A 25,728-nucleotide genomic window follows, 5' to 3' on the forward strand; every position below is an offset into this window, starting at 1 on the left:
CCCAGGGAAAACCAGCACACGCAAGGTCAGCCGGGCTGGGGTGAGTTTGCTGAATGTAACTGTACATTCCAACACGGGATGGGCAGGCGGAGGTTATAATCAGGAAATAGAGCCCGTGACACACATAGATACATCCTTAGTCATGGCATTTGGTGTTTAAAGTAGATCCACCTATATACAGCTTTTAAAACAGGCGAGGCAAGATCTATATATAATTCATAATAGTGAAAGTCGCTCAGTCGTGTCCGACTCTTTGCAACCCATGAAAGGTTAATGGAATTCTCCAGGCCAGGATGCTGGAGTGGGTAGCCGTTTCCTTCCCCGACCCAGGGATTGAAGCCAGGTCTCCCACATTGCAGGTGGATTCTTTACCAGCTGAGCCACAAGGGAAGGCCAAGAATACTGGAGTGGGTAGCCTTTCCCTTCTACAGTGGATCTTCCAAACCCAGGGATCAAAACCATGTCTCCCGCACTGCAGACAGTCTTTACCAGCTGAGCCACAAAGGAAGCCCAATATATATAATTACGCCCGTGGTAATATGCAGAGACGCGTGTTGCAGGTATAGTAACCCACTCTTGGTGGTTCCAGGGAGGGCAGAAGGGAGGAGGCTGGTGGGCAGGGGGGGTATTGTGGTTCACAGGGGACTATTTTTTTTTTTCAGCAGAAATCTCAAGCAAATGTGAAGGGTGGTTGAATGCTAAGATTCAGCAAAGCTGGTAGTGGTTCCTGATGTTCGTTATCATCGCCTCTCTGTTCCCCCAAATGCTCACCGAGGTCACAGTAATTTTAAGAGTCCCGGGTGAGAATGGCAAGTCCCCTGTCTGCACACCCCAAGCAGGGGTGCTCCGGCACGGTGAACAAAGGTGACGCTCAGCCCCACAGCCGGTCCCTTGTGGAGACACCCCGATCTCCCAGAGGCCCTCGAACACGGCCACCCAGGAGAAGCTAGCCAAGGGGCGTTTCAGGAAGACGTAGGCAGGGCCCACCCTGGGAGACGTGGGACAGGGTCGGGGGCAGGGTGGTCTTTGATTTGTGTGTTTATTCGGCTGTGTTGGGTGGTAGTTGTGGCGCGCAGACTCTAGTTACACGCGTGGGCTTCACTGCTCCCCGGCCAGGCACGGAAACAAAAGTCCCCTGCATTGCACGGCGGGTTCTTAACCACTGGACCCCCAGGGCCATCCCAGAGCGGACTTTTTAAAAAGACCCCCCAGGGTTGTGCCATCTGGCCTGGCGCAGCCAGCCTGGCCCAGCTGTGGGAGGGCGTGGTCCCCGCCTGCCACAGCCCCGGGGCTCTGCTCCATTCTGCCGGCCCCTCGGTACTGACTGGTTCCCTTGGCCGTTTGTCTCTGGGCCCGGATTCAGGGAGTGCCCCACCCGGTCCTCACTGCAGGCATCCGAGGTGGGGACGGGTCCCATCAGCCTCCCTTCCTGTCGAGGAGACAGCCTGTCGCGGGGCGCGGGGCCCCAGGGGAGAGCAGATGGACCCAGCCTGTCCGACTCCTGGTGCCTGACATCTTAAGGCCTCGGTCAGGCTTAGGGCCCTCCCCTCCCTTCAAGGCCTGGTCTCCTGCCTCTTGGAACGAGCCCCTCACTTACAAATGCTCACTGTGTCATGTGACAGGACGAGTGTCACTCTGACACGAATCCCCACCCTCTAGTCGTGGTCAGCCAGCGGGTGGTGGAGACCCTGGACTCTCATCGGATTAGCAGAAGTGGTCAGCTGGAGGGATGGTCATCCAGGGGGTGGGGTCTTCCGTCCTTAAAAACGTGCTCTGGTGCTTCCCAGAAGAGGGTGTTTACGGGGCTCTCGTCACCAGGGAGATACAAGTGAAAACCAAAGTGAGACCCAACCAGGCACCCACCAGCACAGCTGAAAGGTCCCGCGTGTGTGCGACGCAGAACGCCTGGGGTCTCACACGACTGTGGGAGCGCGTATTGGCGAAGCTCTTTTTGGAAATCATTCCGAGGACCTTTAAAGCTGGATGTACAGTTGTCCTGTACTCAGCAGTTCTCTGCAAGGTGTATCCCCAAAGAAATGCATACGCGTGTCCATCGAAAGACAGCTAGGACTGTTAGCGGCCGCTGCATTCTCGGCTGCCACACACCAGAAACAATTCATACATTCTCAATGAAAATCCACGCGGGCAACAGAAGGGATGAATAAACGGTAGTCTCCTTGTATAGTGTACTTACTACACGGCGGTGCAAATTGGCAAAAAACAGTCATACACAACCACACGACAGAGACAAAGAAGCCGGAGACAAGATATTGCAGACTGTGTGCCCACTTACTCCAGGCCAGGATACTGGCGTGGGCAGCCATTCCCTCCTCCGGAGATCTTCCCGACCCAGGGATCGAACCTGGGTCTCCCACATTGCAGGCAGACGCTTTACCATCTGAGCCACCAGGGAAGTTCCATTTAATGGGTATGTTGTGTCTCAATAAAAGCATGACGTGCTCTAAACTATGGTCGGCACAGCAGGTGCCCGTCGGGGAGAAGGGCGCCCGGGCCGCCCGCGTGCCCATGCCGAGCCTACCTGCCGGCACCTGGGCCAGGTGCTTGAAAGCCGTGTAGAGGTTCTCCCGGCAGGCCGAGTGGGGGTCGCTCAGCAGGAAGGACAGGGCTTGGATGACATTGTGCTCCAGAAAGCCCTCTCTGGGGAAGAGAAGTCAGATTTAGACACGACCATGGCATGAAATTAACAGCTGCTTGCTCCTTGGAAGAAAAGTTATGACCAACTTAGACAGCTTATTAAAAAACAGAGACATTACTTTGCCAACAAAGGTCCGCTAGTCAAGGCTATGGCTTTTCCAGTGATCATGTATGGATGTGAGAGTTGGACTGTGAAGAAAGCTGAGCACCGAAGAATTGATGCTTTTGAACTGTGGTGTTGGAAAAGACTCTTGAGAGTCCCTTGGACTGCAGGATATCCAACCAGTTCATCCTAAAGGAGATCAGCCCTGGGTGTTCATTGGAAGGACTGATGATGAAGCTGAAACTCCAGTACTTTGACCACCTGATGCAAACAGCTGACTCATTTGAAAAGACCCTGATGCTGGGAAAGATTGAGGGCAGGAGGAGAAGGGGATGACAGAGGATGAGGCGGTTGGATGGCATCACCGACTCGATGGACATGGGTTTGGGTGGACTCTGTGAGTTGGTGATGGACGGGGAGGCCTGGCGTGCTGAGTCGGACACGACTGAGTGACTGAACTGAACTGAACTGAGCTGAAGGCTGTGCCAGGAGAGGATCCAATAAGAACCTAGAGGCAGGGGGTCTGCCCCGCCCCCCACCCCCCTGGAGCCTGAGCCCCGGCGGCTGGGACAGACTGCATCCGTGCAGCCTCTGGGGAGGAGGCAGAGCCTGCGGGAGCCCTGGAATCGGTTGTGCCTGAGTGGCGGTGGACGACTCCGCGCGACAGAAGCCAGAGGCCGACCTCCCTGAGCACCGGGCTGGGCTGACCAAGCCTCTCTCCACCTGCCGGACACACACCTGTGCTCCGTCCTGGGCAGGCCCGTCCCTCCAAACCCAGGTAAGCCTGTTGTGCTTGTCGTTATAATGACACACGTTCATTAACTATCAGGTAAGCCCATTTAAGAGCTTCCCCGGCAGCTCAGTGGCACAGAACCCACCTGCAATGCAGGAGTCACAGGAGGCGCAGGTTCGATCCCTGGGTGGGGAAGACGGGGAGATTCCCCTGGAGGAGGGCATGGCACCCCACTCCAGGAGTCTTGCCTGGAGAATCCCCATGAACAGAGGAGCCTGTGGGCTACAGTCCATGGGGTCGCAAAGAGTCAGACACGACTGAAGCAATAAGCCAATTCGATGAGAGAAGAGTTGTTAGTTTCTGGGTGGTTGTTTTTTTTTTTTTTTAATTTCCTTATGAAAACAAAGTTGAGTGCTTTGGAAAGACTTAAAAATGAGCATCTGAAACAGTAGAGAGATAACTGTAAAGATTCTAGAAGGGTCTGGCCTGCAGATTACCTCATTAACGTCTGAGTTCTTGCTCAACTTTAAAGAAGCAAAGCTACTGATTCATGATGTTCCAGGCATGGTTTAAGCAGAAAAGATGACAGGAAACAGGGTCTGGTGGGCACAGGGGTTGGCAACTGCCTAATCGTTTAGGGGTTTGGGCTTAAGATGAACTGTCTGGAAATTCCCTGATGGTTCAGTGGTCGGGACCCCGAGCTTTCACTGCCGAGGGCACAGGTTTGATCCGTGGTGGTTGGGCTTCCCAGATGGCTCAGTAGTAAAGAACCCGCCTGCCAGGAGACGCAGGAGACGCAGGTTCGATCCCTGGGTTGGGAAGACCCCTTGGAGTAGGAAATGGCAACCCAGCCCAGTGTTCTTGCCTGGGAAATCTCAGGGGCAGAGGAGCCTGGTGGGCTACCGTCCATGGGGTCGCAAAGAGTCGGACACAGTGGAGCTCACACGCACTGCTGCAGGGAACGGAGACCCCACAAGTCGCACGGTGGCAGAAGTGAAGAGGAAGTGTCTAAAGGGAATGCAGTTTCTTTCCTGGCTTTCTTTTTTTGATGTGGACCATTTTTAAAATCTTGGTTGGATTTGTTACGATATGACTTATGCTTTATGTCTCGGTGTTTTGGACACCAGGCATGAGGGGTCTTAGCCGCCCGACCAGGGATCAAACCCGCGCCCACTGCATTGGAAGGTGAAGGCTGAAACGCTGGACCACCAAGAAGTCCCTCTTTCCTGGCTTTTTCCCCCTTCTGGCTTTTTAACCATTCCATCTGATTAACCGCCTAACTGCTGGGCCCGATCACGTCTGGTGAGGGCTTCCAGGCTTCGGTCGGGCCCAAGAGAGAACTCGGTGTGAGGCCTGGCCCGGGGCTGGCACACAGGAAGTGCCCAGCTGTGCCCTGCTTGAGGTCAGCCTCGTTCTGGGAGAAGGAGGTCACGGGGGGCCCCCCACGTGGCGGGCCCTTCCCTGAGCCCCGAGTGAGGTGTCCAGGCCTCTTCTCTCAGCACCTGGGCGCCCACCCCAAGTCTCCCTGATGGTAAGTCAGCTCCGTAAGCTGTAACTCCCCACGGCGACCGGAGGCCAGGGACCCCACACTCATCTGCTCGCCTCATGTGGATCCGAGAGGGCGGCAGGTTCAGCTTGCGCAGGGACCCGGGGCTCGAGGGCTCACCTGCCCACGTTGTGGGTGGCCATGATGTACAGCACCTCGGTGGTCTTGATGCGCACCAGGTCGTTGGTGTCCCTTAGCAAGGCTTTCAGGCTCTCCAGGCAGCCTGCGGGGCAGAGGGACCGATGAGTGTCCTCCAGGCTCAGAAACTAGCTGACCCGGAAGTCGACAGATGTGCCGATGTCAGGGTCAAGAGCACCAGGGCTCCGCTGTTTGTGGGTGTGGGGACGCCGTGTGTGGCGGATGCTTCAGGGTCACTGTTGGGGCCTCTGGGTGCCAGAAAGGCTCACCCCAGGGACCTTGTCTCCACACCCCCCCACTGATTTCTGTGCATGCCTCCTGCTGGTACCACCCCTCCCGGTCCTCCACGGGGTTCAAAAATACCCCTTTTATTTGGAGAGACCGGAAGTCAAATTCCAACCTTGTCACCAGCTGTTGTGTACCCTTACACCGTGACACGCCAGATCGAGCAGCTAGAAATCCTGCCTTTTTGTGGGGCCCCGCTGGCCTCACAGTCCTTCTTGCTGAGACTTTGTTTCTTCTCTGTTGGGTGGAGGAGGTTCCTTCCTTCGTTGGACCAGTGCCACGAGGACAGAGATAAACACAGGCATGCATGCGCTCATCGTGGTTCCGGCCCAGAGTCGGGCTCATTAAATAGCAATCTTTATTAGCGAAGCTCCACCCAGCCTCTGAGGCCAGGTCGGGACCACTGCTGACACCTCTGGGATTAAACTAGCCCTTCGGATAAGTAAGGCCAGTGGGAGAAGCAGCAGATCACTCACTGTGGACCTGATCTGGGGTAGGTGCGACTAGGCCACTCATGTCAACTCAGCTCTTACGTGGGTAATTATTGTTTCATCACTAAGTGGGGTCCAGCTCTTTGCAACCCCATGGACTGCAGCCCACCAGGCTCCTCTGTACATGGGATTTCCCAGGCAAGAACACTGAGTGGGTTGCTATTTCCTTCTCCAGGGATCAAACCCACATCTCCTGCATTGGCAGGCGGATTCTTTACCACTGAGCCTCCAGGGAAGCCCCCTATATATGGGTAATTAGGAACGTAGGAGAAAACGGACAGAGGTCCTCACCTCCGTGTGGTTTCTGTAGGGCTAGCGCCTAGCTTCTCTGACAGCCTTGTGAATGAGAGATAAACAGGCCTCGTTGGAAAATGTGTGGCCACTGGGCTGAGTCCTGGCAAGAGGGGCTGACCACCGGTGGCGTCCAGCTGAGGACCGACTGACCGGTCGGGAGGGCTGCTGTGAGGGGCCAGGTCAGCTCCCCTCCCCACCCCCCACCTCCGGCTGCTCTGCGTCTCCACCCAGACCCCAGTCGTGGTCCCTTGGGCTGCAACCTGCTCACCGATCCTGATGGCCGTGTAGACGTGCTCGGGGTCGTGCATGAGGTCACAGAGGGCCATGAGGGCTTTCTGCCTCGTCAGCAGGTCGTCCGCCTGCAGCTCCTCGTTCAGCTTGGGCAGCGCGCGGCAGCCGTAGGCGATGGCCGCCTGGGTGGGGTTGACGTTGGGGGGCGGGTACGTGGAGATCCTGGCGTCCGCCATCGTCCCACACCTGCTCGGGGCGACTCGGGAGCTTTCAGAGCGAAGCTCGGAGGGGACCGCTGGTTAAAAGAACCCAGACGTCGTCATCATTGCTACCGTGGCCTGGCATTTTTTTTACTTCGATTTTACAGATGAGCAAACTGAGACCAGGAGCAGTGAAGGAGTTGGTTCAAGGTCACAGCGAAGGTGACTGGCAGCCCAGACCACCAACGCCAGAGTTCTCCCGATTACTGTATAGACTGGGCCGCAGGACAAAGGCATTGAAAAAAGCAAACTGATGGGGGGGGGGGGCAGTGGATAAATTGGGAGATTGGGACTGATGTATATGCACCACTATATATAAAACATAACTAATGAGGACGCACTGTGTAGCACAGGGAAGTTTACTCAATACTCTGTAATGACCTATATTAGAAAAGAATCTAAAAAAAGTGGATACATGTATAACCGATTCACTTTGCAGAAATGAGTACAGTGTTGTAAATTGAGTATACTCCAATGAAAATGAATTTAAAAAAAGAAAAAGACAAACTAAGCCAAACAAGCAAACACTGATAGAACAGCTCCATTTAGAGCTTATCTTGTGCTAGCAATACCTAATATGCAACTCATCTACCTCAGGAGGAGGCGGGGAGTTCTATGACCTGGGAGGAAATTGAGGTTTCAGGACAAGGAGCCTTGGAGGTCATGAGTTAGGCTAGGAGCCAGTGTTCTAATCCAGGTCTGGGACATTCACCCATCAGGGACCCACAGTCGGATGCCTCCAGCACATCCACAGAGAAGGAATCAAGGTTAAAGTGTGATTTATTTTTTATTACACGCACACTTGGAACAACTGTAAGCAGTGTGGCTGAGTAGTTAAAAATGGGCTCCAGACCCAAGCCAATGGATGGCCCTTAACAAGCAGCTCGAAAGGGAGACGATAATGTCCCCCATCCCAACCCCACCACCACCCCCCCGGCCAGAGCTGGCACACTCCCCGAGAATGCAGCACAGCTCACCAGGGCGCGGGATACTCTGGCTGCCCTTACTATTATGCTGATGGCGGTGGTGACTGCGTTTGTTGGCAGTGATAAGCCCCAGCCTAACCCTAACCCTGTGCGAATCCACTCCACTAAGAGAGGTCGTGAACTGGACTCTCGATTCCGGGCAGCAGGTAATTAGGGAAGGAGGCGAGGAGGTGGGGATGGAAGAGGAGGTGGGACCGGGCCATTTGGGATCGGGGCTCCCCGGGCAGGAAACGCTGGGCGCCTGCCGCCTTCTAAGGGGCACGGGCCCTGTTGATCGGGCCTGGGGGAGTGAGTCTGGGGGAGCCCCTGTCCCCGGGGCCCCCAATCTGCGGCCGCCGGCTCACCTGCCTCAGCGCGTGAGTTTCTGTAGCACTCGCCCGTTGCCAGGCAACCCGGTTGCCAGGCGACCCAGGGCGGCGTCCGCCAGGCAGCTTTCCGCACAGCCGGGCGCCCACCGCGCAGGCGCGAACAGCCCCAGGCCAGGGCCGGCTGTTCAGTCGGGTTGGTGTTGTTTTCAGGGGTTACTGGGCAGGGAGCAGTGGCGGGCTCAGCTTTGCTCGTAGTGCAGAAGGGAAGGCAAGAGATTGTGTGCGCCTTTCTCTGTACTGGGCACTTGGCACGCCTTTAATTCTCAGCGTAAGCCTGGGAGGTGTTGCATTCTCTTATTTTACAGACAAGCATCTCAAAGAGGTTCAGTAGCTTTCCCCGAATCACAAAGTCCTGATCCCAGGACTGCTTAGCCCTAGCCTCGGCTCCTTCCTCGGCAAGCTGACTGGCTCCTGAGGACGCAGGTCGGACCCTGCAGTGGGCTCAACGCACTGCTGGCCGGAGCAGTTATTCTTGAAAGCAAGCCAGACTGAGCCGTCACCTCCACCAAGCCCTCCCAGGGCTCCCCGCTGGTCTCAGGACAGAGTCCAGACTCCTAGCCTGCCACTGGAGGCCCTGGGTGATGGCCTCCTCCAACCATGCTGGAGTCTTACTCCCCCAAATGCTAAATCTTTCCTGCAGCTGGGCTGCTTGTGACACCAGCCACCTCTTGGTCCTTCAGGGCACAGCTTAGCGTACTCTTCCTCTAGGAAGCCCAGCGTCTGCCCAACTCCAAATTAGCAAGTGATCCTAGAGTTCAGTTACCCCAGTGCGTGCTTCCCTCTTCTGATTCTCTGCTTACTTGTTTCCCCCAGCAGACTTCCCTGAGGCTGGAGCCCACATCGGGCCAGGTTCCATCCCCCTGCTCCACAGCACAACCCCCATCCGGCCCCCAGCCTCGCCAGTTCCAGGAATATATCAGGAGGTTTCAATAAGTGTAGAAGGGCATGGCTAATGGGTTTGAGTCAAGCTTCATAATCAGAGTACTTCCACCATCTTGTGTGATCCTCACAAAAAACCCTTGAAGTATTATAGTCCATTTTACAGTGGGGTAAACCGAGATGCAGGGGAAAGCTAAGCAACTCAGGGAAGTTCACCCAAGGCCTGGGCCCTTAGCAGTGAAACCCACTGACAAAGGCAGCAAGCGTCCACCTCCAGCGCATTTAGCTCTGAAATGAAGGTAATTGGCCTCGATCTGTGTGCCGTGGAGACCCACCCCTACTGCTGTCTTTCCAAGGACCAAGTCGTGAAGGTCTCTAACCCAGAGCATCCAAGCTTCTTTATGAAGGTGATGTGGAGAGCCCTAGGCTGGGAGTTGGGAGATCTGGGTTCCAGGTCTAATTCTGACTCTCTAGGCAAATCTTTGGAACATGTGAGCCTTTGTCTCCCTGTGAAATCAGGGAGCTGAATCAAGTAGGTTCTCAAAGCTGGGAACTCTACATCTCTCAGGGCTTGGTTACAGAGGCTTTTTGTAAAAACCATCCTTCCATTTTCTGTCTTTCAATCTCCTTTTTCTTATCTTTGTAAACATACACATGACATTCTATGTATCATATATGTTCACTTGTGAGACAAAAAATATAATAAGTGCCTGTGAATTCACCATGAGAACATCATCAGTGCCCTCATTCCCTTCTTTGTCCTTCCCTCTGAAGCTACCTTCTCATTTCTGTGATTAGCATCTCACAAATGCCTCTGGAGGCCATCGAGCCCCGCCTGCCTCTCTGCAAACAGAAACTAGCTCACAGAAGCTCCGTGACTCAGGTCAGCCTTTACACAGCCATTAATTATGGAAATTAACTTTGTAGCATGAGCCCTAGAAGCCGGCCTATGATATTCAGGCGTCATTAGGTTCAGAACTATGCAGATGAAGGTCAGGAAGTGGGAGGTGGCGTCCATCCCTCGCCACTGCAGGGCAATCAGATGCAGTCCTACAGCGAGAGTCCTGTCTTAGCCGTGATTACAGCGAGGAGGAGGTGTCTGGGAAAGGCACGAGGCACCCTGAAATCCAGGGCTGACCCAGAAGGGCCCAGATGGAGGCTGCTATTGTACTCTCTGAGTTCCAAATGTTTCTCTTCATCTGAGTTATTTACCAAATAGATTATATGTGCACATAAAGTAAAATCCCAGAAGTATGAGAGTACGTCTCCTTCCCTCCTTGGTCCCCAGCCAATGGATTGTCCCCATTTGTACGACCCACTGGAGTCTTTCCAGCGACCCACTAAACTGATAGAAGGAAATACAGTTTATCTGCCTTTTGATGTAATGGCAGCACACTTCAAACAGTGTTCTCCACGTTCCTTTCTAAAGTGCAATATTTAGTTCACTGACGTAACATTCACTCCACGCTGCTTACGTGCAGGCATTTTGCCGAAGCAGTCAGCTGAGGGGCTGAACCCCTGCTCTCACTGCGGTCAGTGGAGGGAGACAGACAGTCCGCACGCACCGCACGTTACGTCATCTGTTAGAAAACAGGAAGTGCCTGGGAGAAATAGAGCAGAAGAAGGGGCTGGAAGGATGTAGCTTTTGTAAATAGGGTGTCTCATCTAGAGGTGACATCTGAGCAACGTGGCTGTCTGGGGACAGGGCATTCCAGGCCTAGGAGACAGGCAGAGCAAGCATCCCCGGTGCCTGGCGTGTTGGAGGAACAGCAAGGAGGCCAATGGGGTGTGTGGGGGGTGGGGGTGGGGAGGCGGGAAGCAGTAGGGGGCGAGCTAAGAGAAGAAATGGGGCAAATCACGTGGGGCCTCTTGGGCTACTGGAAAGACTTTATTATTCGGAGGACGACGAGGAGGCATTGGAGGGTTTGCAGCCGAGGACTGACATGATCTGATCTGAGTCTTAACGAGGGGTCCCTGGGGACTGCTGAACTGGGAAGAGGGTAGGAACAAGGATGGAAGGTGGGGAGGTCAGTTAAGGGGAGGAAGACGATGATGGTTGGGACCATCGTGACCTCAGTGAAAGTGAGACGGAGAGAGAAGATACTGGTCAATTTTTCAGGATAGAACCTACAGGATTTACTGATAGATCAAACATGAGATGTAACGGGAAGGAGTCGAGGGATCTCATACCAGATATAAAGCAAAACACACAAATATTTAGATAACCAGAATAAAGTCATATTTGACATATTAAGAAAATAAACACTTGATCTCCTCCCCTACCACAGTGACGTCAGGAAGTCAGGTGCGCAAGTCTCTCCACGGTCAGCCCCGCCCAGGCCCACCCCTGGCCGCCCTGACCCCTCCCATCAGCACCCCCCCCCCCCCGCCCCGCCCTCGTTGCCTTGATGAGCGCCGCTCTGGATCGGCGTCCCGGAGTCTCCCGCGAGGCTTTGGTTGCTATGGAGATCGCGGCGCAGGGCGCTGGCGGGACTCTTTTGGCTGTGAGCCCCGCCCCCAGCGTCCGGGATTCGTCAGAAGCGGGCGGGTCCGGCGTGGTGCTCGTTGCCATGGTGATCGCGGCCTCCCGACCCTCCGGGACTCGGCAGCGCCGGGAGCTGTGTCAGCGGCCGCAGGTCAGTCAGACTCCCCTTGGGTGTCACCCTCGCCAGCCCGCGTGATACCCTCCCACCGCACGATCTGAACTCGGCCAGGGCCCCCGGGCCTCCTCATTTCCTGACCGCCCACCCCGGACCCCAAGAGCTGGTCTGGAGACGGAAGTTCCGATGCGGAGGGCTGCAGGCCTCGGTCGAGGACACTCAGTTGGGAGGGCGCGGACCGGGAGGAGGAGACCCGGGCCGTGGATATCGGCGGGAGGGGCCCAGCGCCGGGTTGGGTGCTCCTGGGAGAGGGTTGTGGGCTGAATGCTACGGCTCGGTGCACCCAGAGCCTTCATCCCTTAGAGGCCAGGAGCGGGGGCCCCCTCCCCACTGTACCTCCTCTGCCAGGACTGTGGGTCCCTGCTCTGCCGCCGTCACTCAGAGCCCCGCGCTGAGCTCAGGGAGGGGCCACTCCTGGCGGGACACCTGGCGCGACACCCAGGTCTCCAGCTCTCCCACGCCGGGCCGCAGGCCTGTATCCCCTGCCCCCAGCACACACTGCCTGCAGATTGGGGAGATGGCCCCTGACGTTCCTAACAGAGAAGGAGGCTTGGACTGTTTTCAAAGCTATAGCCATGTTCAGCATCAACTCTGGGGAATCCCCAGGGACTCCCTAACCCTCTTTTCCCCCTGTTGGGGGCACAGGATTCCTGGAAGGATGAGGTCCTCCCTGACACCTTTGGGGCCCTCTGTGAGCCGGGACCGCGTCATCACCAGCTTCCCTAAGGTAGGGAGGCCTTAGGCCAGCCCTTGATGTGTGCACTGCTCCAGGGACAGCATGCCCGCACCCAACTTTCCCCACCTCGCTCACCGCCAGAAACAAGGCAGGTCAATCGGGGAGGTCAGTCCCTCGCTGATAGACCCCAGGGACGCAGCAGACTTCTTGAGAAGCTTGGCATTGACTTGCCCAAGCTGGGCCGGCAGATGAAGGGTGACCCTAGAAGGCAGTGTGGCGTGGAGGTAAAGGGCACAGACTTTGCAGTCAGACAGTGGTGTGAGCCCTGCGTGTCATTAAGCTGTGTGACCCTGGGCAATTTACTCAACCTCTCAGACCTGCTGGTCCACGAGGACAGGTCTGCTCACGTTGGATGCCTGGTTCATGGTCAACGGGAGCGCCCTCGCCCAGGTTGTGGTTGCTGCTTTTCTCAGTATAGTTATTACATTATCAGGGCTTCCCAGGTGGTCCAGTAGTTAAGAATTCACCTTCCAATGCAGGGGACACAGGTTTGATCCCTGCTCCAGGAACTAAGATCCCACATGCCTTGGGGCAACTAAGCCCAGTGGAGCCACAATGATCCTGCCTGCCACTGAGACCCAACCCAGCCAAAGATCAATCAATATTTTAAAATTATTATTACATTATTGAACAGTACCTCCAGTTTCCTGAGATTAAATCGAAGGTTCTCACCCCTTACCCTTCTGCCTTCTGTCCCTACTGAAAACTCACAGCTATCTTAAAATCCACCCTTAATCACAGCAGGGGACACAAATCCATACAACCTGAAGTGGGTGGGAGGACCAGTGTCTCCCAGCCCTGCAGAGGCTCCACCTGCCCTCTGCTCGCCCGCCGCTCAGGGCCAGGTTCTGCAGCAATTTGTAACACAGAAGGTCAGACACAACATGATGTCCTCGAGAGGGGGCCACTTAGCTGCTTCCTGACACAGGCGCAGGAGAAACGAGCACCTCTCTGGCTGATGTGTGATGATGAGGGCCAAAGTAAGTGCTTGAGCACCAGATTTGAGAAAAGGCAGGGAAGAGAAGAGACGCTCGTGTTTGCTTCTACATGCAGAGTACCTGGAAGCATGCTTGAGATCCTGCAGGTCACCGCCCTGTGTGTGGGAGAAATCCTCCCTTTTGAGTCTTGAAATCTGTGCTCAGGCCAGTGGGGGAAGGAGGGTAGACTGGGTGTTGGGGGTCTGCAGTGTCTGCCTCCCCCTCTCCTGCCTCCTCCCTTCCGAGCTCTCTCCAGCTCGCACAGAGAAAGCCTCGGTGCCTCTGACTGGTGGACGGTCCCCGCAGGACTTTTCCATCTCATCAGAGGCCCAGCAGCTGCTTCCCTTGTCAGTCGGGACTGGGGATGAAGGGGCTGAAGAGCTGAAGGAAGGGAGGGGTGACTGGCACAGGTCTCATGGGATGCAGGACCTCAGTTACGGAGCGTGACAGCAAGGCTGAGAGGTAGGGAGGGCCGCCTGCCTGAGGTCACACGGCTGTGCGTGGGGGAGCCCAGACTGTACCTGACCGTGGCTGACTCCAAGCTCCGACTGTCCCCCGCCCTGGGAGGCAGCCTGGGGCACCCCTGTTCCCACAGAAGGTGAGATTCTCTGCCATCTGCTTGTGGCCGGGTTTATCCTGCACCCCAGGGGCCACAGCACTTCAGGCCTGAGCAGTGTGCAGTCAGGCGGGCCAGTCCTTCCTTCATCCCACATGTCCCGTCTCCCTGCGTGCAGGCCCCACCAGCCGCCTTTAGCACACTTCTTTAATCTGTATCCCAAGTGTGTGCTCAGTCGCTCAGTCGTGTCTAACTTTATGCGGGCCCATGGACTGTAGTCTGCCAGGCTCCTCCATCCATGTGATTTTCCAGGCAAGAATACTGGAGTGGGTTGCCATTTCCTATTCCAGAGGATCTTTCCGATCCAGGGATCAAACCTTCATCTCCTGCCTGGGCAGGTGTATTTTTTAGCACTGAGCCATCTAGGAAGCCCATATTATGCATTAACCTACTATATATCAATGGGATATAGAATTAATATTGCCTATCAGAAAGTTTTACCACTGTTAAAAAAAAAAAACCTGAAAGTGATTTTTCAGCTGTACGTTTTCTTGAAAAGAAGAAATTCCTAGCTTTTACTCAGGACAACATGAAAAGTACATTTGAAAAAGTTTTTCTCTTAGGAGGAATCTGGGATCCACTGCATCGTTCTTATTTTGTTCTTTCCCCCTCTTCTTTCTGTCCCCAACATTTCTACCATTTTCCTTTTCTTGGCCGGCACCAGGCTGTGTCCTTCCATTGGCTTATTACCATCACCGGCTGAACTACACTTTTTGTGTCGGGTTTTGGCTGCCTTTCTTGCTGCCGCACAGCACGGCCAGATTCCTTATTGCTTTTGGATTAGTGGCGGGCCCCCTCCCCTGACCGCCGTGTCTTGGTCGCGCTGCACCAGCTCCCCACCCCGCTCCCCCCGCTCCCCCCGCGACTTGATGCCGACACGGAGAGAAGCGGACAGAAAAGCAGCCAGCCTTAAGGAGAAGAGGGCCCACCCACCTCCGCGTGGCCGTGGCCCTGGGCTGAGCGCTTGCCTGAGCTGCTCTCTTGCTCTGCAGCCCGCAGACCAAGACGCGCTGTGAGAGAGTGCCCCCACCTCACAGGTGAGGACATGGGCTCCATGAAGCCCCGCATCCAACCTCTGCAAAGCTCCTTCACTCTCCCCGCTGCCCTGGTGCGGCCACGCGGGGCCGAGAGGGCAGGTGGGCCAGGGCAGAGAGCCGAGGGCCACGGCCCACGGAGGTGGCTAGGGACGCAGCGGAGCACAGCTGCGGAGCGCGTCGAGACTCCGCCCACGTCCCGGCCACGCCCCACACGCAGCCTCGGCCAATCGGACCGCAAAGCACAGCCGCCGTCTGCAGCGAGGCTCCGCCCAGGCCCCGGTCACGCCTCACACTCAGCCTCGGCCAATCTGACCGCAAAACCGAATGGTCACGTTTGGGCTTCGCTTGGGGCTCAGCGGGTAAACAATCCGCCTGCAATGCGGGAGACCCGGCTTCGACTCCTGGGTCGGGAAGATCTCCTGGAGGAAGGGAATGGCTATTCTTGCTTGGAGAATTCCACGGACAGAGGCGCCTGGGGGACTCAACAGTCCATGGGGTTAGCAAAGGGTCCGAGACGACTGAGCGACTTTCACTTTGTTTCACTTTCCGTTTGTTTAATATGATTTTTTTTTTTTCAGCCTATAGAACAAACGTGCATTCCCCGAGTGTCAGGGCGTCTTTGCTGAGCACCCAGTATGCATGTGCCAGGCCAGCTCTGCGCTGGCGGCTTTACAAACACGACCTCATTCACGCCCCCAAGTCTCGGAGGGTTTCCAGATGCAGAAATTGAAGTTCAGAGACGTGAGCCAACTGCCCAGGGTCACACAGCACCTGAGGGTCCGTGCTCCTGGGCCACTATTTGGTCTTGCCTTCTGAAAAACGTGGATGACCCAAGTGCTTTTAAGGATATGTTCCATGCACGAATATGCATTTTTTTTAAAAAACGAAAACAGCATCAGAGATTCGTAGTAGAAAGTGTAGGAGGGTCTTGGTGCTAAAAGGATCCTTACAGCCCACCCCTCGTCTCACCGGAGGGGACAGAGGTGTGACATGCCCACAGCAATGGCACAGCTCCCCTCCCCTGGCAAGATCCAGCTCTCTGGGTCCCGGCCTGGGCTCCCTGGCATGTCAGAGCCCTGGAGCCTCGTGAGGTGCTGACAAGGACGGCGTGACGGAGGCTTGGAAGGGGACAGAGGGGACCCTGGGAAGTAAGCCACCAGCTCCTGCCCGGGAGCTCCGCGGGGGGACATGCCCGCCTGTCCATCTGTCTGTCTGCAGTGGTACACGCCCGCCGCCTGCCTGCAGCTCCGGGAGCACTTCCACGGGCAGGTCAGCGCCGCCTGCCAGCGCGGGAACACGGGGACCGTAGGGTGAGCGCTGTCTCCGCGGGGGAGGCAGGGGAGGGCCCAGCGCACGCCTGAGTGTGTGGAGGCAGACGCGGGCCTCGGACAGCAGACCGCATGGGTGCGACCCTGTCCAGCCCGGGGACCATCGGGCCGGTCATCCCGCCTCACCTGCTGCAGGAACATCTCTGCCCTTGGGGAGGCCGGTGCCTCGGGCTTCAGCCTTAGTGTCGGGGCCCCGGGGCCACCTCTGAGTCCCCACCACGCCTGCCCCTCAGCCTCCCGTGGTGCACATTTCTGATTCTCACAACAGGGACGTGGGCCCGGTGGGATCAGGGGTAGGGAGGCCCCAGAACAAAGGCAGGCCCTCCGCCCCTCCCCTGGGCCAGCGAGGGGGGCACACGCCGCAGAGTGTCTCACGGGTGGCCTGTCCCTGTCTCGAGTGAGGACCGCAGGGGAGGAGGGGCCCGTGTGTGTGAGGATGCCCTCGTTACCACGCCTGTGAGACCACGCCATGCCCCTCAGGCTCAGACTCTCCAAGGTGGTGGTGGTCGGCGATCTCTACGTGGGCAAGACCTGCCTCATCCACAGGTGCGCGGCCGGCCACCCCCCCTCAGCACCGCTGTTGGGCCTGCCTGGGAGGCCCAGTCCCAGGTCACAGCGGAGACCACGTGGCCGCTGGGAGGGGATGCAGGAAACTGGGGAGATGGCAGGCGTGCAGAGAGCGCGGCCTCCCGGGAGCCTGGCGATGGTCAGGCGGCCCTCGGGGCCCCGTGCGCCACAACCCCACCGCCCTCCCTGCCGGCGGGCACGGGGCCTCTCCCCATCCCGACCCCAATTGTGGCCTCCACCTGTGGCAGCCTCTGCCCATGGAGCTCTCGCTGGCGGCTCCATCTGCCTGTGGCCTGTCCCCATGGCCCGTTTCTGTGGCCATCGCCACCTGGTCTCCCCGTGCGGGCGGACTTCCCGTGGCCTGCCGCCTCCACACGTGGCCTCTGACAGCTTCCTGGGTCCCACAGGTTCTGCAAGAATGTCTTCAACCATGACTACAAGGCCACCATTGGGGTGGACTTCGAGATCGAGCGCTTTGAGGTCGCTGGGACCCCCTTCAGCCTCCAGATGTAAGTCACTGGCGGCCGCCTGCGCGTCTCCCGATGGTTGTGGGTGGGCTTCGTGGAGACCCCAGGGAAGGCCCCAGCAAGGGAGCGGGAGGCCTTGGCCAGCTGTGTGAGGCTGGGTTCCCTGCTTCTACAGAACCAGGCCCCAGGCACACCCATACACCCTACCCCACGCACCCTGTGTCCCTCTGTGATCCCGCGCACCAGGCCAGGCATGGCTTCTGGCAAGTAACTTCAGGCCTCTGAGCCGCTGTTCATGCCTGGAAAACGGGGCCAAAACTGGTCCCTGCCTGCGAGGCTCTAGCGGAGGTCATGTAGCCCCCAGGCCTTCCTGGGGCTGGACATCCCCACACCCCTGCCCTTGCTTGCCTCCCCCTGCCTCTGTCTGTCTGTCTGTCTTCTCCCTGCCCCACGGGAGGCGCACCCTAGGAAGGGATCAAGAGGAGGTGGGGGCTGGCAACAGGCACTTCCCAATGCCCGTGCCGCTGGGAAGGGCTCTGTGTCTCCCACCGGGGGTCCGCACGAGCCTGCTGGCTGAGACCCCACGAGCATAGCTAAACCTGCCGCCTCTCGGTCTCCCTGCCTCTTTTGGCCATGGCACAGCTGGGACACAGCAGGGCAGGAGAAGTTCAAGTGCATCGCATCTGCCTACTACCGGGGTGCCCAGGGTGAGTGGCCAGCAGGGCCTCAACCACGTCCAGCTGGGGGATCCCCGTGAATTCCCCGCCGGGCTCGCTGTGAGAAGCCAGGTCCTCCGAGAGCCGCTGAGGAAGCACGGGGCGGGGGTGGTCCTGGCCTTCCAGCCGGGCCTGGGCGGGCCTCACCCGCCATACGCTCTAGGGGACCCTGGGGTGGCGCGTGCTCCCTGAAGGTCTCAGCCCCAGTTTCAGCTCAGAAAGATGCTCAGGGTGAGGAGTGTTTGGGCAGAGACCCCACAGAGAGTCTGAACCCCACAAGAGTGGAGTCGGCTCAAGAGCAGGGGCCGAGGCTTGGCCGGAGGGGAGAAGAGGAGGTGCCGCACTCCCCCACACCCTGTGGAGGCTAGCGGGGCTCCTTGTCCGCTGCCTCCACGCTGAGGGCACCCCAGCATGGACAGGCCTCCCGGGCAGCAGGCGGTGGCAGCATAGCCCCGTCCCGAGACCAGGAAGACGAGGGAGAGGGGTTCCCGTGGGAGGTGGGCCCGGGGTCGCAGGCGTCCCGTCCAGGCTCAGGCGATGAGGCACAGCTGCGTCCACGCAGTGCTGCTGTTGGAAGTCACGTTTTCACTGAGGCTGAGAAGAGCGAAACCAGGGAACCGTGCGTTGGAATAACAGCCCTGCCACGTCCACTGTGGCCTCTTCTCGGGGTCGGGGGCTGGTGTGCACCCCCCGCCCCCTGGGAAGAAGCCCGGCAGGCAGCCGCCCGGCCTCGGTCACTACCACCACGGCCCGCGTCCTGCCCTTCTGGAACGATCTCCGTGTGCGGCCACCCAGGGCACGTGGGAGCAGGCAGGGCGGTGACAGAGGAGCCGAGGGGCGGGGAGCTCATCACCAGGTGTCTCCCCGGCCCCGAGCCTGCCTCTCCGCAACAGGCCCCTGATGCTGCTTGTTGCTCATCGGCCGTTCGGCCCCAGCTGCCAATGGTGGGAGGTTGGTCCAAGAGCTTTCCCACCGCTGCTCCAGCTTAATCCCCTGGGCCACCCTGAGCGCCGGAGGTGGCAGTGGCCGGTCCCCACTGGGTCACGGCCGCAGAGGCGGCTTGACCTCTCCGCGGTCCAGGCTTCCCCCGCGCGCCGCACACCCATCAGAGGCAGAGAAAATCTGGGGCAGGGGGCTCACCTTGCCTCCCTGGACCCCACTGTGGCCGGGCTGCTGGTCCCCATGGCACGGGTCCAGGGCTGCGTGCCCGAGGGGCCCCCTGAGACAGTTCTGTGGGAGGGAGCCCCCTTGTCACGCCGTCTTTGCCTCCCCGTCACTCACCGGCTTCCCCTGGCTTCCCCCGTGTGCGCAGTGATCATCACGGCCTTTGACCTCACCGACGTGCAGACCCTGGAGCACGCCAGGCAAGTCCGGGCTCGGTAGCCCCTGTGGGCTCCCCAAACCTGGGCCACGAGCTGCCCATGGGCCAGCGATGGTGTGGCTGCTGTTCTATCCCTCAAGATACGCAGTCACTGCAGAAGGCAGGGCCGGCCAGCCCCTTGGCCAGCACAGAGCGGCCCGCGTTGACTGCAGGGCTCAGCTTGAGAGCCTTCCCAGTTTGGGGGGGAAGGGCCTGGCGTCCTCACCGCTTCTGGGCCCCAGGCGGGGGACACACCTGGGCAGAGATCTGGGCGAGAGCCAAGGGTCGTTGGCTGAAGGGCCAGAGCCCCCAGCCCCTGACTTTGGGGCGTTCACAGCTGCGTCTGCAGCCCTGTGAGGGGAGCCGGCTGGTCACTCCTGTGGGTGGCAGCGCGGGACGGACCCAGGGTGCGGGACGCCGCGGGGCTCCCTGACACCCCGCTGCTCCTGCCTCCCCACCCTCGGGTGGCGCAGTCCACGTCCCCTCCTGGCACCTCCCCTCCCCCCCGGCCCTGGGGGGCCCCGGGCTCCCTCGTCTGCTCAGCGTGGGGTGGGTCCATCCCAGCCTGTCGCCCGCCTTCCAGGCAGTGGCTGGAGGACGCACTGAGGGAGAACGAGCCGGGCGCCTGCTTCCTGTTCCTCGTGGGGACCAAGAAGGACCTGCTGGTGAGCGGAGCCAGGCAGCCTCGGGGGACTCGGAGCAGAGGGTGACCCCCAGGGCCTAGGCGGCAGCTCTCGGGTCCCCAGTCCCCGTCCAGTAGGGGAGGGACGCTAGAGCTCAGACCTGCCCGGAACCACGGGGCTCACATCCAGGCAGGTGCCCAGCCTGGGCGTCACCGCGGGAGGCCGGGGTGGGGGTGGTGGGGCGGGGCTGGATCAGCAGGGCCGCTTCCCCCAGTCAGGGGCCGCGTGCGAGCAGGCGGAGGCGGAGGCCGTGCGCCTAGCCAACGAGATGCAGGCTGAGTACTGGTCCGTGTCAGCCAAGACTGGTGAGTGGGCGCGGGGCTGCCGCGGAGGCGTGGCGATCAGGGGTGGGGGTCCCGGCCGGTGGATGGGCGGAGTGGCACACCCGTGTTCTCCAGTGAGACCCCTACTCCTGCTCGTGGGGGCAGGTCCCTGCGGGGTCCCGGCCCGGCATCTCAGGGAAGCAGGGGCAGCCTCACCTGGAACCACAGCGTTGTCCCGCCCCTACCCGATGCTTGCGGGAGGCCCCGCCCGAAGGCGTAGCACGCACTGTCTCAACCAATTGCCGCTGAGCGCCTGCAGGCCCGGCGCTGCCGAGGGACAGATGATTGGGCCACGCCCCCACCCCCCACCCCCAGCTCTCACCCACACCCCTCCCGGTTTCTGCCCGGGCCTCACTGGTTCCCCGGAAGGAGCTGATCCCACCCACGGCACCGCTTACCGCAGCCTTCAACATCTCTGAGCCTCAGCATCCTCACCCGGGAAGTGGGGTGATGCCGTCAGTCTTGTATTTTTAATGCAAAACACGCTTTTTATGATAAAAGACATAGGATGCACTGAGGAAAAACGAGCGAACGCACAGAAGCAAAGAACAGACTTTGCAAACAGGTTGTTGGGATGGAATGAAACAACACCGCAGGTGCCAAGGCTGTGGGGACTCAGGGATTATACCTCGGAGTCCTTACCCCAGGAGAGGGGCCACTGTGGACGCTGCCCGGGGTGCAGGTGGAAGCACCACCTCCTCCGGCCCGGCACAAAGTGGTGGTCGTGCCCAGTTCTCTCTGCCCCTTCCTGAGGGCACCCCCAAGCCTGTGAGAACCCACCCTCTTATTGGAGTAACAGCCCATTCCCAGAGAGCCCCTTATGGAGCAAGCAGGACCACCTTGTGCGGTTGTATAGGTTGTTAACTGCACAAATGCAGTGTGCGTGTCGGGGGCTGCACCTGGCCCTCTGCTCCAATGGGTGGCCTTGTCCTCCTGGAGGAGGGGGGCACAAAAGGCTCCACGTGGGGGCCAGGGGCTCTAATCCTCTTGGCTGCCCACTGGGCAGATGCAAAACGGTGACAAGACAGCAGGCCTGGCCTGCAGGCGCTCAGCTGCGATTGATTGAAACAGTGCATGCTAAGTCGCTTCAGGCATGGCTGACGCTTTGCGACCCCATGGACTGCAGCCCGCCAGGCTCCTCTGTCCATGGGATTCTCCAGACAAGAATACTAGAGTATGTTGCCATGCCCCTCCTCCAGGGGATCTTCCCGACCCAGGGATTGAACCTGTGGCTCAAGTCTCTGCACTGGCAGGCGTGTCCTTTACCACTAGCGCCACGTGGAAACCAAGGCTCAGAGGTTGTCAGGAGTGGCCAGGGCTAATGGCCGGGCCGGGAGTCTGTCCCCTGCCCAGAGAGGGGAGCATCCTGCCTCCTGCCCCGCCGACTCCCCTGCCCCCGACAGGGCGCCTGCAGGCGGGGGTCATGACTGTCCGTGCCCGCAGGGGAGAACGTGAAGGCGTTTTTCAGCCGTGTGGCCGCCCTGGCCTTCGAGCGCTCAGTACTGCAGGACTTGGAGCGGAGGAGCAGCGCCCCGCTGCAGGTCGGCGGCGGGGACCTCATCCGTACGTGCAGGGCCCTGGGCCGGGGAGGGGCTCGCGCCCGACATCTGCGTCCACCACCCTCTGCCGGGACTCGACTGTCCGCCCAGCTTGTCTGGGCCCCTCTCCCATCCTGCTGACCTCCGGCTGCAATGCCCCCCCCCCCCCACCAACCGGCCACCTGCTGGCCAGCTCAGACACCCTCCCCCGTGAGCTCAGGTGCCCGCTGGATGCCAGGTGACTTCTCCCCTTGCTGCAGGGATGGAGGGACGTCCACCCGAGACCCCGGACAGCAGGAGGCCCTCCAGCCCGAGTTGCTGTTAGCCAGGCCTGCAGCAGAGGCCTCCCCGCCCTCCACGAGGCGTGCCGGTGGTGTGTCCGCGACATGGAGGGGGATGCGGGGTGCCCACCACGCTGAGCCCCAGGGACCCCCCTCCCCCAGCTGCCTCCTCTCCGTAGCGAGGCGGGAGCCAGGGGAGGCCCCCACTGCCGCCCGGGACCCCCGGCTGGAAGGCCAGTCACACCTACTGTTTTGCCCGTCAGCCCCGGCCGCAGAGGCTCAGGACCGCAGGCACAGCCGGGGTCCCAGACCCCGGGCACAGTCGGGGCTCCCCGGGCCCCTCCCCAGCCTTCCTGGTCGGCCCCGGAGTCGCCCTCATCTCAGGGGCCCCGGCGAGTGGGACTTTCTCTCCTGGCCCTGACTCTTCTGTCAGCAGGGCTGGGCCTCGGAGCCCCGGCCCTGCGGTCCACTGTCCCTCCGCCACGGACTTGCGGGTCCCCTCTCTGGCCGCCGAGGGGCCCCCTCTGGCTCTGCCGTGACCCATGGCCTCCTGCGCCCCGGGTCAGGGGCCAAGATGGGCAGGATGGGCCACGCACACTCCCGGCCCGGCTGTGCCCCGCCCCCACCCCGTGACTCGCCGCGGCATCCGCTGCTCATGGCACTGCCCCCCCACCCCACACACACACTGGCAGCTGTCACCCAGACTCTGCTGGGCCGGTGCCCACCCCCGCCCACCCCCAGCCCCTCTCTCCCACTTGCCTGGGGACGAGACGGTGCCGCGTGCAGGTCCCCGAGGACCCTGGTGATGGCTGCAGGTGTCGGCAGCACAGCGGAGGCGCTCCAGCCCCTGCAGGCAGGCTCCCCATCTCCACGGCCCTCCTGATCCCCAGAACAGGCGGGCGCCCCCGGCCTCCCCTCCCCAGCTCCCGCCCAGAGTGCCCGGCCCGCTCCAGGCCCTCGTGGGGCTCCTCCACAGGGCCTACTGAGCCCCCCACCTCACGGCCACAGGCAGGTGGCACGTGTGGCCGCCGTCCTCGTGGACTGTGAGCGTTTCCTGGGCAGCCAATGGTCAGTGGCCCCGGGACACCGCGTCTCCTGTCCGCTCCGCCTTCTCCATGTCTTCAGCTCTCCTTTTAGTAGATGGAGGGTCCTCCTTTGCATAAAGCACTCGGCAGGAACCGCAAACGTGCCATTGTGAGATGGGGCAGTACAGGGCTCAGCCTCCAGGGAGGCGCCCCCGAGGCCCGACGTAAGCAGCGCAGGCCTCCTGCTCCTCGTCTGCTGTGAAACCAGCGCGCCCTCTCCCTGGCCCACCCACCAGGTGGCCTTCTTCCTCCCAGGCTGGGCGAGCCTGTGTCCCTTCAGGGCTGCAGAAGTCAGCCATGAGTCTGTTCATGCCGCCTGGCCCTGGGACAGTCGGCTTTTCGCTTCTTTTCACTGAGGTGTTGGCCCTCACAGCGGCAGCTTTCCACGCTCGGGATTCCCCGCTCGGGATTCCCCACAGGGACCTCGCTGGGCCTCCCGCGGGCTGGCCCACCAGACCCAACCTTGGGGCTGTGCCAGGCCCGGGTTTGGGGCACATGAGAGACAGTGTCAGGATGGGTGAGTGTGCTCAGGTGGGCTGGCGCCCTCCCGGCTCCCTCCCCCGCCTCTGGGGACCGTGTCCGGCTGTCACTGGCCCCTGAGCCAGGACCACCATCTCGTGTGTGCCCAGCCCTCTAAGCGGCCCACTGGGAAACTCCCTTCCTGTGGCCCCCGTGTGCGTGCGAGCACTTCAGAGGCATCTTGAGGAAACGGGCCTCTGACGCCTCCAGAGCCCCCTTCAGCCTGGCGATGGGACATGGGCCCCTCCTGAAGAATCGCACGCTCCTGAGGGCCTTGGCCACGTGAGCTGGATGCCTGAGGTCGCCTGAGATGGAGGTAAGGGGACGTGGTGATGGGCGGGGGGCCCGCTCTGCTCACAGCCACACATATAGAACCTGAGCAGGGCCGGGGGAGGCGGGGGAACAGGCGTTCCTGGCCTGTGAGCTGCAGAGGGTGCTCGGGACCCAGGAGGCCCGGGGCAGAGACACGAGCGGGTGTGGGGCGCGGGAGCTTTCAGAAGCAGCCGCAGGTCAGAGAGGACCCTCATCCTCTGAGTCTTCTGTTTTCCCGGAGACAGGGCAGGGGAGCTGGGGGCCCCGAGATGACACGTCACCTGCCCAGCAGCCCCGCGCTCCTCTGACATCTGCCGTGGCCTCCCCATCACTCCTCGGGCGTCAGGGCGACGGGGAGTAGCGTGTGGTCCCGCGGCCTCCTTCCAGGTCTCTATCCCCTCATCCAGACACTCCCTCTCAGGCATTCTGGGACCCCCCGGCCACCTGTCTGAGCCTGCACCCCCAGGAGGGAGCAAGGCGGGGCCTCCCGTCCACAGGCTGCTGTTCACAGGCCCCTCCCGCCGCCCTCTGGTCCCCAGCAGAAGGGTGGCACCCCTCCACCCGCGCCTGAGGGTGCCCTGGGTCTCTGACCACAGGAAGCCATCGCCCGCACCGTGTCGCCGGCCGGGCCTCAGGAACCAGCCCGTCTTGTCCGGGCCCCTGCACTCTCTGTGAGGCTGGAAACGCAGCTGAGGCGCTCAGAGGGATCTGCACTCCCACCCCCACTGCAGGGCCTCATCAATAATTGATTCTGCAGAAGGCAGGGGAGTTCCAGCCAAGAGGGAAGGAAAGATCCACGGCTCACTCAGGCGGAGCCCGGGCCAGCGAAACCCTGCAGAGACCGCCCCCCCCCCACTGTGGGCCAGGGCTGGGGGCCTGCAGGAGGCGCCCCGCCAGGCGCCCCCCAGCACAGCACCACGGGCAGGGCTACAGGACGGTTGTATCGATCGCCCCCGCTTTCCAATCTTGCCTGCAGCTCCCTGGGCTGAAAGATGATGGATGACAGCTGGGGGGTCATGTGGCCACATCCCCGCCTGAAGGGAGCCCTCCTCTGGCCCCCAAAGCTGGGGGGATGCGGGCGCGCACAGAGCAGAGAAGCAGCAAAACACAGCCCCTCACTGCTGTGTGAGGCCATCAGCAGTCACTCCCCACGCCGCCCAGCCCCCGTCCCCAGGCGGCCACCAGCCTACTTTCTGTTTCCATAGATTTGGTCTGTTCTGGACATTTCACGTAAACGGAGTCATACAATATGTGGTCTGTTTTGCCTGGTTTCTTTCACTTGACATAATGCTTTCAAGGTTCGTGGATATTCAGCATGCACTGGTACTGCATTTTCTTTGATGGTCAAATAATATTCCAGCGTCATATTCCCTTGACTGATGGGATGGTTTCCATCATCGGGGTCTGAGGCATCGGAAGTTCTGCGTTCTGTCCAGCAGAGGGGGCTGTTGGGTCCCAGTGGTTCACTGTTGCAAAGGGATCAGGTAGCCTTTGCGGGGAGAAGGCAATGGCAACCCACTCCAGTACTCTTGCCTGGAAAATCCCAGGGACGGC

General features: G+C 59.9%; 2 protein-coding genes and 1 long non-coding RNA gene across 4 annotated transcripts in view; 2 read left to right on the plus strand and 1 right to left on the minus strand.

Annotated features, from left to right (window-relative positions):
* Positions 1–6,712, minus strand: part of RSPH14 (radial spoke head 14 homolog) — a 47,097-nt gene extending 40,385 nt beyond the window's left edge. Inside the window, exons 1-3 of the mRNA XM_061141402.1 lie at positions 6,514–6,712; positions 5,158–5,260; positions 2,540–2,658 (exon numbers count right to left, since the gene is read on the minus strand). Of these exons, the coding sequence (XP_060997385.1) occupies positions 2,540–2,658; positions 5,158–5,260; positions 6,514–6,712 (421 nt within the window). The remainder of the gene's footprint in view (positions 1–2,539; positions 2,659–5,157; positions 5,261–6,513) is intronic.
* A 4,719-nt stretch (positions 6,713–11,431) lies between these two features.
* Positions 11,432–22,928, plus strand: RAB36 (RAB36, member RAS oncogene family). 2 transcript variants are annotated; one of them, XM_061140807.1, is made up of 11 exons: positions 11,432–11,605; positions 12,275–12,356; positions 16,214–16,305; positions 16,804–16,869; positions 17,298–17,399; positions 18,000–18,064; positions 19,386–19,441; positions 20,021–20,098; positions 20,331–20,421; positions 21,883–22,002; positions 22,238–22,420. In XM_061140807.1, exons 2-11 carry the CDS (start codon positions 12,288–12,290, stop codon positions 22,300–22,302), a joined length of 804 nt encoding a protein of 267 aa, XP_060996790.1. In that variant the 5' UTR covers positions 11,432–11,605; positions 12,275–12,287; the 3' UTR covers positions 22,303–22,420. The 2 variants fall into 2 exon arrangements, with proteins under 2 accessions (XP_060996790.1, XP_060996789.1); XM_061140806.1 differs by lacking the exon at positions 11,432–11,605 and having other exon boundaries at positions 12,272–12,356; positions 15,574–16,305; positions 21,843–22,002; positions 22,238–22,928.
* Positions 22,929–23,036: 108 nt separating this feature from the next.
* Positions 23,037–25,404, plus strand: LOC133055676 (uncharacterized). Its single transcript, XR_009692684.1, has 3 exons — positions 23,037–24,178; positions 24,416–24,561; positions 24,771–25,404. It is a non-coding gene; the product is annotated as an uncharacterized LOC133055676 (long non-coding RNA).
* Positions 25,405–25,728: the final 324 nt, after the last annotated feature.

Source organism: Dama dama, chromosome 5, assembly GCF_033118175.1.
Source record: "Dama dama isolate Ldn47 chromosome 5, ASM3311817v1, whole genome shotgun sequence".
In the NCBI taxonomy this organism is placed as follows: domain Eukaryota; kingdom Metazoa; phylum Chordata; class Mammalia; order Artiodactyla; family Cervidae; genus Dama; species Dama dama.